At 52.9% G+C, this 14950-nt stretch overlaps 1 protein-coding gene and 1 long non-coding RNA gene across 2 annotated transcripts in view; one reads left to right on the top strand and one right to left on the bottom strand.

Annotated features, from left to right (window-relative positions):
- ADAP1 (ArfGAP with dual PH domains 1) overlaps positions 1-13820 on the top strand; it is a 38493-nt gene extending 24673 nt beyond the window's left edge. The window contains exons 5-11 of the mRNA XM_077316774.1: positions 871-983; positions 2588-2734; positions 6722-6805; positions 7258-7320; positions 8058-8129; positions 8573-8801; positions 9813-13820. Of these exons, the coding sequence (XP_077172889.1) occupies positions 871-983; positions 2588-2734; positions 6722-6805; positions 7258-7320; positions 8058-8129; positions 8573-8801; positions 9813-9841 (737 nt within the window). The 3' untranslated portion in view covers positions 9842-13820. The remainder of the gene's footprint in view (positions 1-870; positions 984-2587; positions 2735-6721; positions 6806-7257; positions 7321-8057; positions 8130-8572; positions 8802-9812) is intronic.
- LOC143827313 (uncharacterized) lies at positions 4814-8578 on the bottom strand. The gene is made up of 2 exons (XR_013227256.1): positions 7762-8578; positions 4814-7119 (listed from the first exon to the last, which is right to left on the bottom strand). It is a non-coding gene; the product is annotated as an uncharacterized LOC143827313 (long non-coding RNA).
- Positions 13821-14950: the final 1130 nt, after the last annotated feature.

Genomic DNA, 14950 nt, shown 5'->3' with positions numbered 1-14950 from the left:
ACAATGCAGTCCTAGAGAATCCGGAAGAGGTTCCTTGTTCTGCCGTGCCCCTGATCGCCCCCCTGTTTCCTCTCCCTTGGAGGAGCCCTTTGCCTGCTGTTGCTTTCCGAACCTGTCACACCTCCTCGTCTGGTTGCAAAACGCCGCTTAATTCCACGCCGCCCGGGACATGGGAGATCACAAGGAGGCTAATCCCTCTCTCCTTTTGAAGAGCTGACAGGAGACAGACAAGGACACCGGGGAACCGTCCCTGGCGAATCCGGTTGACGGGGAAAAGTGAAAAGAGAGACACGCACAAGGACGGCGTTTGCTTCAGAGCAGCAGACAGCCGGGCTTCCTGGGTTCTGGCTCCCTGGAATAAGAAAAATGCTCGCCCATTAAGGGCTGTGCTGGCTCTCCTGGTGTGTGGGTGGAGGGGTGGCAAACCTCAGCCCCTGGCATTGACTTTGGAGGTCCTTGAAGGAAAGGGCGGGGAGGTGGGTGCTGCCAGCTTGGTCTAGTGGTTAGGAGCGCGGACTTCTAATCTGGCAAGCCGGGTTTGATTCCCCGCTCCTTCTCCACGTGCAGCCAGCTGGGTGACCTTGGGCTCGCCACAGCACTGAGAAAGCTGTTCTGACCGAGCAGTGATATCAGAGCTCTGTCAGCCTCACCCACCCCACAGGGTGTCTGTTGTGGGGAGAGGAAGGGAAGGCTTTGAGACTCTCTCCCTCTTTCACATCAAACCTTTCAGCCGGCGGTTGAACCTTATGCCCTGCCGGGGAGAAACTCTGCCTCCAAGACGCACCCCGTCCCCAAAGGGCAGTTTGCTTTTTTCATTTCTGTCTTGGCGTTCCGGCTGTTATTAGAAGATGCTTCTTTGTTTCTCCGCAGGGTACCGGGAAGGGTTCCTTTGGAAGAGGGGCCGTGACAACGGGCAGTTCCTGACCCGGAAGTTCGTCCTCTCCGAACGGGAAGGAGCCCTGAAGTATTACAACAAGAACGACGTAAGTGTTTCCACGAGGACGGAAGACCGCCTTTCTGTCGGTCGGGGCAGGTGGCTACGCTGGTTTGCATCCGTCTGACGTTCCGTCGATGAATCAGAGCAGGGGTAGTCAAACTGCGGCCCTCCAGATGTCCATGGACTACAATCCCCATGAGCCCCTGCCAGCTGGCGGGGGCTCATGGGGATTGTAGTCCATGGACATCTGGAGGGCCGCAGTTTGACTACCCCTGAATCAGAGTGATCGGTTTTGTCGGGTTTACCGGTTGGCAGGTGCCAGCTTATCAGAGGAGGGAATGCCTCTTCTAAGAAGCATCCCTCCTTGCTTGTCCTTTTGCTGCCGATGTCACTGCTTTTGAGGAAGTGAGAGTCTGCCGTTTCCCAGTCTTGAGTCGCTACCTTCCAGCCTCCCCGTTCTTGCCGGCCATTTCAAAACCTTTGCCACAACGCTGGCGTCAGCCCCACGTCCCCGGAGGGACCGCCGCGTTGGGGCACTGGCGTTTCTGCATTCGCCTCAAAGTGCTTGCTTCCGCCGTGCGTCGGTTCCTGGAATTAAGTCCGCCTGAAGACTCTGGGAAGGTGCCTTCTCCCTCCGTCCTCCCCGTGTCAGAGAGGGAGGGATCGAAATCAGACAACGGGGGTGTCAGACCCACGTGGCAAAGGCCTGACCCAGGAATGGGAGAATCCTTGGTCATGACGGCACCGAACGGCATCTCTGCTTGATGTATTGTTGTAAACCACCTGAGATGACTTGCTGGGAGGGGCAGCTATAAACCTTTCAAGAAAAATTAATTTAAAATAAGCGGAGCCTTGTTCAGGGCAAGGATCTGTGAGAAAGGGAGATGAGAGATGAGGGCCGGCGAGCCCCGAAAAAGGGTCAGCAGGTGCCCCTGGTTTAAGGTAATGCAAGAACGTGCCTTGGTCCAAATCTGTAGGAAGACCTTTTGACCATGGGGAAGCCCCGGATATAATTTCTCAGGCTTCGAGGAGCACCGGAAGTGATGTCAGCTGGCCACGCCTCCTGGAAGTGACATCACCACCTGTGTTAACAGGCAGGTTCATGGAGGATTGAGGGGGGAAATACAGGAGTCAGTTTGAGGCAGGACAAGGCATGAAGGCTGCACCCCCTCCCAGGCGCAGGGACCACAAGAGAACCCACATTCTGGGGAGAGCAACGGAAGCGGCCAGCGGTAGAGAAAAGCGGCATATAAGAACCAACTCTTCTTCTTCTTCTCCTCCTCCTTCTCCACTCCTTCTTCTTCTTCTTCTTCTTCTTCTTCTTCTTCTCCTCCTCCTTCTCCACTCCTTCTTCTTCTTCTTCTTCTTCTTCTTCTCCTTCTCCTCCTCCTTCTCCACTCCTTCTTCTTCTTCTTCTTCTGCTTCTTCTTCTCCTTCTCCTCCTCCTTCTCCACTTCTTCTTCTTCTTCTTCTTCTTCTTCTTCTTCTTCTTCTTCTTCTTCTTCTTCTTCTTCTTCAGGGCCTTCAGGATCAGGGCCTGCCGCCTGGCGGGCAAAGTCCTTTCTGTTCTGCCAGCCTGCCTGTCTCTGCTGCCTGCCCCCTGGGGCTCCTTCTCATTGTTCTGTTTTGCTCCCCCCCCCTCCCCGACAGGCCAAGGAGCCCAAAGCAATTATGAAGATAGAGCACTTGAACGCCACCTTCCAGCCGGCGAAAATCGGGAACCCGCACGGCTTGCAGATCACGTACTTGAAGGACAACAGCACGAGGAACATCTTCGTCTACCATGAAGATGGCAAGGTGGGCGCCCAGAAGTAAGGAAGGAGAAAGGCGGGTCAAGGGGAAATGGAGCGCGTGCAGAGGACTCACCCCTCCCCTTGCCTGTTTTTGTGCAAAAACTAACGCATTTCTACCAGTTCCTTCCAGAAGAGAACCTGTAGGATACCCAGCTACCTTGGGGGAGATGCAGGAGGGGGAAGGAGGGCTTGTCTGGACTTGTGGTCACCTGACACCAAGGAATGGGTATCTGCCAAGGGATACCTTGGCCCCATAGGTCCATGGACTACAAGTACCATGAGCCCCTGCCAGCAGGCAGGGGCTCATGGTACTTGTGATCCATGGACTTCTGGAGAGCCACAATTTAGCCACCCCTGCTCTCAAGGGCCCTGTAGGGCAAATGTGGGGCAAACATTCTGACCCCCTACTGGGTCTTCTAAGGTCTTATGCCAAGGGGCGCCCCCTGCTGGAATTGCTGGCTCTGGGCATTCTCAAAGGGTCCTTCCCGCCGTGTTTTGACAAACAGAGCTGACCGGAAATGAATTCCGGGTGGTCAAGGCAGGAGAATCGATCGGAGCGGTGGACTTCCGTAATCTATGCAGCGCGGAAGGACAATGCGTGTCCTTTAACCTTAAAGGAGAATTTCTGATGAAAATGAAGAAAAGGAGCAAAGAGATTACTCCTCTGTCCCCATTCCGCACAGGCTCCAGTGCGCCGTCCCGCCCGGGAAAACCCAGCTTTGAAACCTCCTCTGAAAGCGCATCGTGTGACGGGCGCAGAACCCACCAGGCTGCCGGCTACGACCTTCTCTCCTGGCCCACTGCCCTGTCGCCCACTATCGCGCTTGAGCATCATGAGGGGAAAAGAAAAATTCAAACAGCGTTGTCTTGGACACCACTTCCTGTTAAAACCAGCAAGTGACCCAGGGCAGCTCTGGGAATTACCAGAAACTCTGTGGCTTTACGCGGCCTGACGTTTCCAGAGTTCCCCTTTGTCATTTCTCGGTTTTACCCAGAAGGGATGGACCCAGAACTGTGCAGGCAGCATCCCTCCCCCTTCCCCCATGTGCCTGCCCACAGCTCTTGTGCCAATCGCCCGGATCGGCTTGCAGACTGCACAACCTTTTCTGCAAAAAGGGGGGGAAATTCGGGCCATGAACAGCTTTGAGAACCACCTCCTCCCATGCTGACTAGCTCCCAGTTGAGTTTTGGAAGGCTTTGTTATCTGTGAAGCAGATACTGATTACAATCAGGGCTTTTTCAGGGTTGGCCCCACATGTTGGAAAGGACCTCTCCCTTGCGGCTTGCCTTGTGCCTGCGTTTAGCTGTCCTTTATGTGCCCAATGAAAACCTGCCTTGTGGCCCAAGCTTATAATTTGGGGAGCTTCTCTTCCCGGCTGCTTCTAGCCTGGTTCTCCTTTATGGGCTGTGTGTAGTCTCTCCTTATGTCCCTGGGCTGATTTGAACAGCTTGTTGGTTGTCGTTATGTTCGAAGTCGTGTCCGACCCATCGCGGCCCCCTGGACAATGATCCCCCAGGCCTTCCTGTCCTCTCCCATTCCCCAGAGTCCATTTAAGTTTGCCCCGACTGCTTCAGTGACTCCATCTAGGCATTATATATTGATCATGTATCAATTCAATTTGCAGCCACTTTGAGTGGGATCCTGGGGAGGCAGCTCAGAAATCTTGATACGTCTTTATGAGCTGGGGGCCTGTTCGACAGATCTCCCTCCCTCCTTCCCTCTCTCACGCAAACACGAGCGTGTACCCACTTCCCCATGCCCTCAAGTCATAGGTAGGAACCTTGTGTGCGCATGATGTCCAGGGCAGCGTAGATTAGAAAGCCTCAAGACGACCGGATGCTTTTCTTCCGATGCAGATCACGACGAGAGCCCTTCCTCACGGGAAACAGGCCTTCCCCAAGCAGTGTGGCCCTGTAAATCTGCTCTTATCGTGAGGTTGAAGTGGCCATGATGGGCAAACATGCTGAGTGGAAGAGCTCTCCGGTCCCTGATCTGGACTCTTACAGCCCTCTTGAACTACCAAGTCCTTGTAAACCCCCTGAGTACAATCCCTTGGTTATGAAAGACACAGGGAGGCAAGAGGGTTTTTAAAAAAGATAATGATTATTTCATGCATATTTGGGGCACGTGGCATTTCCTCTCCTGGCAGCGCCTATGAAGATAGGTTGAGGGACTTGGGAAGGTTCAGCCTGGAGAAAAGGAGGCTGAGAGGGGACATGATAGCCCTCTTTAAGTATTTGAAAGGTTGTCACTTGGAGGAGGGCAGGATGCTGTTTCTGCTGGCTGCAGAGGAGAGGACACGCAGTAATGGGTTTAAACTTCAAGGACAACGATATAGGCTAGATATCAGGAAAAAGCTTTTCACAGTCAGAGTAGTTCAGCAGTGGAATAGGCTGCCTAAGGAGGTGGTGAGCTCCCCCTCCCTGGCAGTCTTCAAGCAAAGGTTGGAGACACACTTTCCTTGGATGCTTTAGGATGCTCTGGGCTGATCCTGCGTTGAGCAGGGGGTTGGACTAGATGGCCTGTGTGGCCCCTTCCAACTCCCCACAGCGGCCATGTTCTCCATGGGAACTGGTCTCCGTAGACAAGTGGGGTGTTCAGAAAAGAGCATCGGGGATGGCCGAGGGGTTGGGATCCTTCGGAGGAGAGGTGCAGAGAGAGTTGGGTCTGTGTCGCTTGGAGAAGAGGAGGCTTCAGGGGGTTAGCATTGCTGGGTTGAACTACATCAAAGGTAGCCACGCTGGCCAACTTGTTTCTTGCAGATTTAGAGACCAGGAGTAGGAGCCGTGGGTTCAAATGATGGGAGAGGAGGTTCTGCTTAAATATTAGGAATTGTTTTCTGACTGGGAGGGCTGTTCATGGATGGAATATTCTGCCTCAGGAGGTTGGTGGGGTCTCCTTCATCGGATGTTTTTAGGGGGAGATTAGATGAACACTTGTCAGGGGTGGGTGGTTTTAGGGGGAGGTTGGATGAGCTGTAAATCTGGGGGGTCTCAAGACTTCTCTTAGAGGGGGGCAGCCCCAGCCAGCACCAGGTCCAAGATGTGCTGTTTTGTCAGAGGGCGTTCGCAGAAGGCGTTTCTGTGCAGGGACTGGATACCAGTTGGGTTTTGGCTGGTAGTTCAGGCTGCAAACCAGTAAGGTAAACGAGGAGGTGGAAAATGAGTTAAGACTCACCCCCCCTTTTTTTTTTGTTACACCAGAAACCCAGGTTGGGGCCATGCGGCAGTGTGATTCCACCCCCGAAATGAGACAAGCTTCATTTCCCAGATTTTCCCATCCGCAGTTTCGTTTTCTCCCAAGTCTGCCTGTGGCTGGATCGCCCTCTGCTGGCCGTCTCGTGGTACTGCCACGTTCTCTTCTCCCATTTGGGAGAATCCTCGGAGCACTTTGAAGACGCATAAGTTTTATTTGAGCCTCGGCTTTTGTGGGCTGCAGGTCCCCCTTTCAGGTGCCCCAAGGCTTCTTTCGTTCGTGGTTAATAGCGGCAGCTTCTAATCTAGACTCCCCGCTCTTCCACACGCAGCCAACCGGGTGACCTTGGGCCAGTAAGTCCTATTAGAGCTGTTCTCACAGAGCAGTTCTGTCAGAGCTCTCCCAGCCCTACCTCCCTCACAAGGTGTCTGTTGCGGGGAGAGGGAGGGAAGGCGGTTGTGAGCTGCTTGGAGACTCCTTGGAGCAGTGAAAAGCGAGTTATACAAACCAGCTCTTCTTCTTCTCTTCCTTTTTTTTGCTGCGCTGGACTAATGCTGCAAGGTTGCCGATTCTGGGTTTGGGCATTGCTGGGGGTTGGGGGAGAGGAGGGTATAATGCCCTGGAGGCCTGCCTCCCAAGCAGCCGGAGCTGATCTCTTGTCCTCAGTGACCTCTGGCATACTCAGATCAACAGGGGCTTTGGTTTATTCGGTGGAAACTGCGAATAGTATAATTTTTTCTCTCTCTCTCTCCTTCCGTCCTTAATGTCGGTTTTCATGGTTTTCTCCCCCATCAGGAGACAGTGGACTGGTTCAATGCCATCCGTGCTGCTCGGTTCCACTACTTGCAAGTGGCGTTTCCTGGAGCCAGCAACATTGACGTGAGTTCCCATTCTTAAATTGTTTTTCCCCCACACACACACGTGCACATCCCTCCCCCACCACCGTTTTGGCCCCTTTGTTCCTCCGCTGAGAGCCCAAATGACAGCCGTGCCCATCGGCCGACTGCCTCTTTCTGCATTTGTTGAGTCGGGTATAAAGCAGCTGGGAAGACCTTCGAAGAGCAGCCAATTGGTATGCAGATGTTGAAAGTTTCATGGCCGAATGCGGCCAGGTTCCTGCGTACCAGGGAGTCTGCTCACCTCTACTCCCTGAAGAGCGACACGCTGTGTCCATTCCAGTGATCTGGCGATGCCTGTCATAGGGCAGAAAGACTCAGTTGTCTGAATCTGGTCCCCTCCACTCCCACCCCTTCCCGCGCTCGGCTGCTTTGCGTCTGTACTAACTCGGCATCATTCCCCTCTCTTCCCCCCCTGTGTTTTCTCCCCTGTAGCTGGTGCCGAAACTTTCCAGGAATTACCTGAAGGAGGGTTACATGGAAAAAACTGGACCCAAGGTGAGGAGCAAGGATTTGGTTTCTGTTGTGTTACCCGGAGACTTTTGGTTGGAAAACGAAATATGGTTTGGGATAACTTCCGGGGACTCTGCCTAGGGTCGTAGTGCAGGGGAGGTCAATTTGATTTGCAGGTTTCAAGTCCGGTAGCACCTTGAAGACCAGCGGTTTTCCTGGGTGGCCTAGCTGTGGCTCTCCCAATGTCCATGGACTACAATTCCCATGCGCCCCAGCCTGCTGGGAATTGTAGTCCATGGACATCTGGAAAGCCACAGTTTGGCTACTCCTTGATAAGCTTTAGGATCAAAACTCCCTTTGTCAGATATAAAAACAGAGAACTGACAAAGGGAATTTTCCCTCTCCTACCCAGGAAATCTCCTTGGCCCTTAAGGTGATGATAGACTAGGACCTTTGCTGTTCTGAAGGTCCAACATGGCCACCCACCTGCAGAAAAACTTGGTTGGATAATGTTGATTGTCCGTCTGTGTTTTCCGTAGAACGTTAACAGTAGATTAGACGGCTAATGGCTTCCTTTTAAAGTTCCGTGCGCCGCTTGGAGTGCTTTTCAAGAAGGCGGAATATAAAAACATTAAACAAACCAACACTTTTGTGAGCCGCTTTTAACGAACGCTTGTGCCGCTGAGTCTCTGGCTCCGATCCGCAGCTGAACTGGACTGCGGGATTGTCTAGTTCTGCTGTAGGGCTTCCAGTTCAGCCGATCCCTCTTTCCCCCCCTTCAGCAAACGGAAGGCTTCAAGAAGCGCTGGTTCACCATGGACGACCGAAGATTAATGTATTTCAAAGATCCTTTGGTAAGGCCAGCCTTTGCTTTCACGTTGGGTGGGTTTGGGGACCAGACTGGAGGGGGGGGGGCACCTTGTTCAGTAAAGAGACAGGAAAAAATCCCTGGTTGGAAAAGGAATTTTCCTTTTCCCATCAATCTCCCGTTGATTTGTGGTCTTCACCAAAGCGCCATCTGGTAGCACCCACTTTCAAAGTGTTTTCCTCGGTGGCAAAGACCTCACAAGGATTCTGATGGACCCCGGAGGACGCTCCAAGCAGTAGACGCAGGTTTCTCAACATTAGTTTCAGGGGAGAGACCCTACAAAGCATTCATTGCGGTTCTGCAAAGTTCTGCTCCCCAGGGGGACCCACCTCCGGCATGGCAGAAAGCCCAGGTTGGAACCTGCAGTCCTCGGAAGACGTCTCGCCCCTCGGAAAGACTCAGCAGGCGGTTTCCTTTGTCGCCTTGCAGGATGCCTTTGCCAGGGGGGAGGTCTTCATCGGCAGCAAAGAGAACAGCTACACGGTCCTGGAGGGCCTCCCGCCGTCCATCCAGGGGAATCACTGGCCGCACGGGATAACCATCGTCACCCCGGACCGGAAGTTCCTCTTCGCCTGCGAGACAGAAAGCGATCAGCTGGAGTGGATTGCCGCTTTCCAGAAAGTGATCAGCAGGCCCATGTTGCCGCAGGAATACGCAGGTGAGGCGGGCGGCAGGGGCGGGATTTGGAAGCCATGGGCGGGAATACTGGCTTTTCCCATCAGGTTTTGGGAGAAATGCAGGGAAAGCGGAAAGATGTGCAGTCAGGACCAACATTAATACACCCTGCTTTTACCCCTGTCCCTAACTGCCCGGAAACATTAAGGAGTGAAGTGTGTATGGGGCAGCTGGCCAATGGATCCCCCTGCTGCTGACCTTCACTCACACATCTCCGGTGTCTTCCGTCTTTGTCCCTAAGACTTCTGTTGCCTCCTGTATGTACCCCTACCCCTAAGTGCCCGGAAAGAGTGAGGCACATATGTTTGGGGCAGCTGTCTAGAGGCTCCCATTGCTGTTGACCCTCATTCACATGCCTCCTGCCTGTACCCCTACCCCTAACTGCCCGGAAACATTGAGGAGAGGTGTGTGTGTGTGTGGTATGCAGTGACGCAAACACCTCTTGGGAAGGGCAGCCGCACCCCACCCAACTAGCATGGTCCTTGAAAGAGCATGTGGGTGATGCAGGTGTGGACTGAGCAGGGGTGTTGGGAGAGCTTGCAGGGGGGTCCAGTTGGGGGGCATGCACAGGTGGGGGGAAAGAAGGGGGCCCTGGGACTGGGCCCAAGGCGGGCTGGGGGAATTGCCATTCCAGAGTCACCTGAAACGAGCCCCGTATGCAGGACTCACTAGACAGACTGCAACAGTGCTCAGCTACTGCAGAGCAATGTAATGAAGTATTACATTCCAGCATGAATAGACTGAGGGTTTGAAGAAACAAAGCATGCGTTCCTCCTTCTTTGATGCGCAACGCCCGAGGAGAGGCAGGCAATGCTATGAGACTCCTTCAGGGAGTAAAAGGTAGGGGGACGAAACCCAGCGCTCTTCCTCTCAGCCTTCTAGAAGTCCTGAAGCTTTAAAAATTGTAGCACCAGATAAAGACGGGCTGTTCAGTCAGTCGGATCGATTGACCAGCTCAACTGAAGGCCGTGTTTCCTTTTCCTCTTCCCGACAGTGGAAGCACATTTCAAGCATAAACCATAATGGCTCCGGGCCGGAGGGGACCCTTCTGTGTGGATCTGTTTACAGCCCAATGATGTTGTTTGTCCTTTGCCATGTTCGTGAGGAGGCGGTGCTCACGAGGTGGGAGATGCCCGCAGCTGTGGGGGCCGCACCAGGAAAGCAAGCACAGCTGCTCCCGGAGCGGACCATGCAGGGACACGATGCTCGCAAGACCAGGTTTACAACGTGGCTCTTCCATCACGGGCTCTCCACGGCTTGGCCAGAGGTGACCCGGAACACCACGGGACCTTTGGAAGAACTCTCGCTCCCACGTTTGGGCCTCCTCGATCGTGAGAAAAAAAGGACCACAATCCAAGACCCTCTCTCCGTCATCTTCAGAGAAAGGGCTGCCCGTTTTGGAGAAGGGCAGTTGTGAATTCAAGAGGACGTCTCCTGCATTGGTACTTAGGCCAAAACCCTTCTGTCACTTCCTAGGAAGGACCGATACAGGAGTCCAGCCGGTCTTGTGCATGATCCTGACCCAGGCGGGCGTCATGGGATGCTAGCTTTTAAATAGCCACGGATGCTCATTTTGAGGGAGGGTTCTTATTGCTGCTTATCACCTTGGGATGCTTCAGCAGATGGCTAATATTTATTTTTGGCGTTTGTTCCAAGCTTCTTCAGGCCATGCTGCCTGGGGCCATCTGGTTGGAGGACCTAAGCTCAGCACAACCTATCAGGGGTCGCACAACCTAAGCTTGGTGCAATCGGGGAGGGGTTGGCACAACCAGTCAGCGTTTGGCACCACTTAAGATTGGCGCAACCTGTCAGGGGGTTGGCATAACCTATCAGGGCTTCCTAAAAGTAGCATGGAAAAAGCAGGTATCAGGTATGGCAAAACAGGTGGCTGGTAGATTGCATGTCTGAATCCTGAAGGGATGATATCAGGTATTGTTTCTCTTTTCCAGAAGCTCAAGGGGCAGGGCAAACTGTTGTGCTCCTTAGAACTGTGGTGTTATTGAAGTGGTTGGGGAGCCTGCTTGGTGTAATGGGTCAAACCAGGATGTAGGAGACCCACGTTTAGATCCCTGCTCTACCCTGGGAGCTTGCTGGTTGATCTTGGGCTGGTCAAACACACACCACTCTGTGTTAGATTTCTAAAGGCGCCCACGGGCTCAGAGAGGGTGGGGACTCCGAATGTACGCACACCCCCTTAAACAAAACCAGGAAGAAATCCGGAGGCTCACCTGCACTTTATGCACCTGTGGGACGGTGATAGTGCATCCCTTTCCTTAAGCTGCTCCCCTGATACAATTGACCACCCCACCTCCACCTGTGTATATTGACCTGAAGAATCCCAGTGCACACTTTTTGGAGGGCACATCCCCTTGGGAACAGTTTTGGCCCCCACCTCTTGGGAAACGGCATAAGATTGGACTGCACATCTTGTTGAAAATGGGCGGGAGACAGTGAAGCACATGTTATGGTCTCACGGCCGGACTCTGCACCCCAATGGCGTTAAAGTGAAGAAAACCAAAGACGAAGGGAGGGAGGCTTGTAGTGATTGATACTCCACCAACCGTCCAGGGTCTCAGGGGAGAGTTTTTCTCATCCCCTCCTTTTAATTGGAGGTGCCGGGGATTGGGCCCGGGACCATCCGCATGCCAAGCAGATGCTCTGCCACTGAGCTGCAGCCCCTCTCCGAAATGAAGCTGCTTTCTATTGAATCTTGGTCTATCGGGGTCAGTTTTGTCTACTCAGGCTGAGGTCTTTCACAGGCCCCTCCCCACCCATGATCTAGATCAGAGGTAGTCACAACCTGTGGTCCTCCAGATGTCCGTGGACTACAATTCCCATGAGCCCCTGTCAGCAAACGCTGGCAGGGGCTCATGGGAATTGTAGTCTACGGACATCTGGAGGACCACAGGTTGTGACTACCCCTGATCTAGAGCATCTGGTTTCCACAACATGGTCTGTAGGGGGCATCTACGTTATAGGAAAATTAGTAACTCAGGAAGCTGCTAGTGGGCCTTTCGGTCAGGTCCCAGAGAGGGGGTCGAGCAAACCATACCAAAATGACTCCCCAAATGGAAGTGAGACCATATGCACAATGCCCTGTTCGTTTGAAGGATTTGAGACAGAAGGGTTAGATGCGGAAATTACATGCCAACTAGAAGAAAAGCCCGTTGTAGCTGATACAACGGGCGCTAAAATGAGGGGGAGGGGGTGGCTTCCTGGACCCCTTGGCCCAGGAAGGGCACCAGCTGCCTTGCTGCAAGGTGGCTGGCAGGCCTCCTGGAGGAAGGGAAAGTCCTGCCCCCTGGGGGAGGGCAGCCTTTCCCCTCCCCACCCCCAGCACTTATTTGTGGCGTTAGTGCCCAGGGGCAGCCCCTGGTTGCCGCCAGGTTGCCCCTGGGTGGGCGAGCCACTTCAGGACTTTGGGCCAATCAGGAGGCGCACAGGCCAAAGTCCTGGGTGGGCAGGGCTGTCCAAAGCATGGCCCCGCCCACCTAGCCATTACCCTTTTATTTATACAGCAAAGAATAGGAATCTTACAAAAAGGGACATGGACAAACATAGCTCCGACTAAACCAGTGGGGACCACAGGGGAAGAAGTTTGCCCTTTCCCTCTGACCCTCGGAATAGATCCTTTTTCCTCAAGGCCCTGGCCACCCCTAATACCCTCACGCAACTGTTTTTGAGCCAGCCATGGTACTAAACATCACCCGACCCTGCTTTCGACAAAAGCACACAATCGGCCACAATGTTTACACACCCCTCTTGGGGGGAAACGTGGGAGAGGCGGAGCTCGACTTAGCATTGTTTTGTACAGGTTTTCTTCTGTGACGTGTGTGAATGTCGCCAGCGATTTTGTTCTAATAGCAACGATGTGACTTCTGAATAGTTTAATTCGACGTCGGTGAAAAGTCATTACCCACAAACGGAATGTCGGCTAGGATGAAACGAGATGTAATGAAAATCGTCGGCCTGTGCGGAAGGACCCAAAAAGGGTTCGTCAGGAAGGACGCAACAATAAAGATGCCTTCAGACCAGGGGTAGCCAAAGGGTGGCTCTCCAGATGTCCACGGACTACAATTCCCTTGAGACCCTGCCATCTGGCAGGGTCTCAAGGGAATTGTAGTCCGTGGACATCTGGAGAGCCACAGTCTGGCCACCCCTGCTATAGGCCCGATATGTTTGCATGCAGTTTGCAGAAGTACCCCCCAGTTTGTCATGTGAACAGGCTAGTAAAAGAATGAACACGGGAGCATCAAATAGATTTCTGCTGCAGGTCTAGCCCAAGGGGCTTTTTTGGGGGAGGGGAGGGGGTTTAAATGAACAACACCAAAAGCTACTAATTGAATCAATGAATGTTATGGAAGAGAACAATAATGGGCACAGTAAAAAATTAAAAAGTGAGAAAGGACCTCAGGTTTCCCAAAAGTTCTGGGAAGTATTGTAACCCCTCCCCTTTAAAACTCCTGTGCGTAGGCCTGGTCTAACCAAATGCACCCCCCACTCCGGATGCACCAATGCCGTAGAAGTGGCCCACAGCCCCTCAGCTTGTGGGAAAGAGCCGCAGAAACCGGTGGGCAGGAATGTCAGGGTTGGGTCATGGCCTTTTCTGGGGCCTAGCGTTGTTTTTAGTCCCCGGCCAATCTGTCTCAAGAGGCCACCCCACCCCGCCTCATACAGGAGTTGGCAAGGCTCCTTTGGTGCATTTGAGCGTACCCACTTTTAATGGGTATTATTGGGGGGGGGGCAATTTTCTCTCTTGCACTTATATCAACACTGACAAGAGTGGAAGCATGACCTTTCCCCACCATTTGCTTGTTCCGCCAGGCGGATGTTCTATTAAGTGGGGAAGCTCTTGAAGTCCCCCTGTGGGAAAAACTGGGGATCAAAACTCATAGGGTGATGCTCTATATATTTAAGCCATTGGTTAACACCCCCTCTGAAACAAACCAACAGTGATACTAAATGTCTTCGAGGCCAATAAATTATTACTACATCCAACAAATGGAGAGGAAGACTCGTTTTTGCGGGGAGGGGCAACAGATGGAGTTGTCAACTCCAGGCTAGGAAATTCCTGGATATTTGGGGTGGGGAGGGGGAGGGTTTGGGAAGACTTGGTCTCCAAATCTCTCGACGTCGTCGCCCTCTGAACACGCTCCAGTTTGTCTACATCCTTCTTCAGTTGTGGCTGCCAAAACTGAACATGTTATTCTGTGAGGTCTAACTACAGCAGAGGAAAGCAGTTACCATACGTAACATACGTACATATCTTTATTATGGTCATAGACCAGCAAAATCAAAACTATTTCAGTTACAGAAATAATACGGCTAATAGCATCATGTTAAATACTTAGACTATAAGTCTGCTAAAATACAATTTAAAACTAAAAGGAAATGGAAATATAGGTATATTTTTCTAATTGCTCTTAGGGTCTTTTTAAGTTGTAGTCAACTTCCGCCGCCTATTTACGGCTGCAGCACAAAACCTGGCTCACTATATGTGATGGAGCAGCTTGTGTCTGTGGATAGCAGGGAGATACACGATTGTCCTGAACGCCCTGGGACTCTACGTCACCACGGTGTGATAAATATGGGATGAATGTCATTATAAAACTGACAGTGTAAAATGTTTCTATTGGGCCAGAGCCATCACCCCACGCAACCTGGACACGATAATTTGGATGCAGCCCAAAATCCCACTTGCCTTTTTAGCCACCGGGTCCCACTGAAGACTCATGTTCGGTGCATGGCCCACGCAGACCCCGGGATCCTTTTCACACATGCTATTTATTTTATTATTTATGACATTTCTTACCCGCGGCGGGTGGCAGAGCGTGCTTAAACGCACTCCTTGAGAAAGGGGCCGCTTGATGCTGTGAGCGCGGGCGGAACGGCCGAGGGGGAGGCCCCGTTTCCGCCCGGGCCTTTTATGCGGGGCGCAGCCAAAGAGGCAAGGAAACCCGCACTTCCGGCATCCCCTCAGCGCGGCCCTTGGAACTTTGCCGCTTCCGGGGCGGAGTTCTCGGGGTCCTTCCGCGCCAGGCCCTTTCAGACCCGGGGGCGGGGTTTTTCCTCCGGCGCATGCGCTCTTCCACGCACGGGAGCTCTCCAGACCCTCCCTCCGGGAGCTTGGCA

This window comes from Paroedura picta, chromosome 17, assembly GCF_049243985.1.
Source record: "Paroedura picta isolate Pp20150507F chromosome 17, Ppicta_v3.0, whole genome shotgun sequence".
Taxonomy (NCBI): Eukaryota; Metazoa; Chordata; class Lepidosauria; order Squamata; family Gekkonidae; genus Paroedura; species Paroedura picta.
Note: the sequence above shows the minus strand (reverse complement) of the source record. Positions and strands in the feature narration are given on the sequence as shown.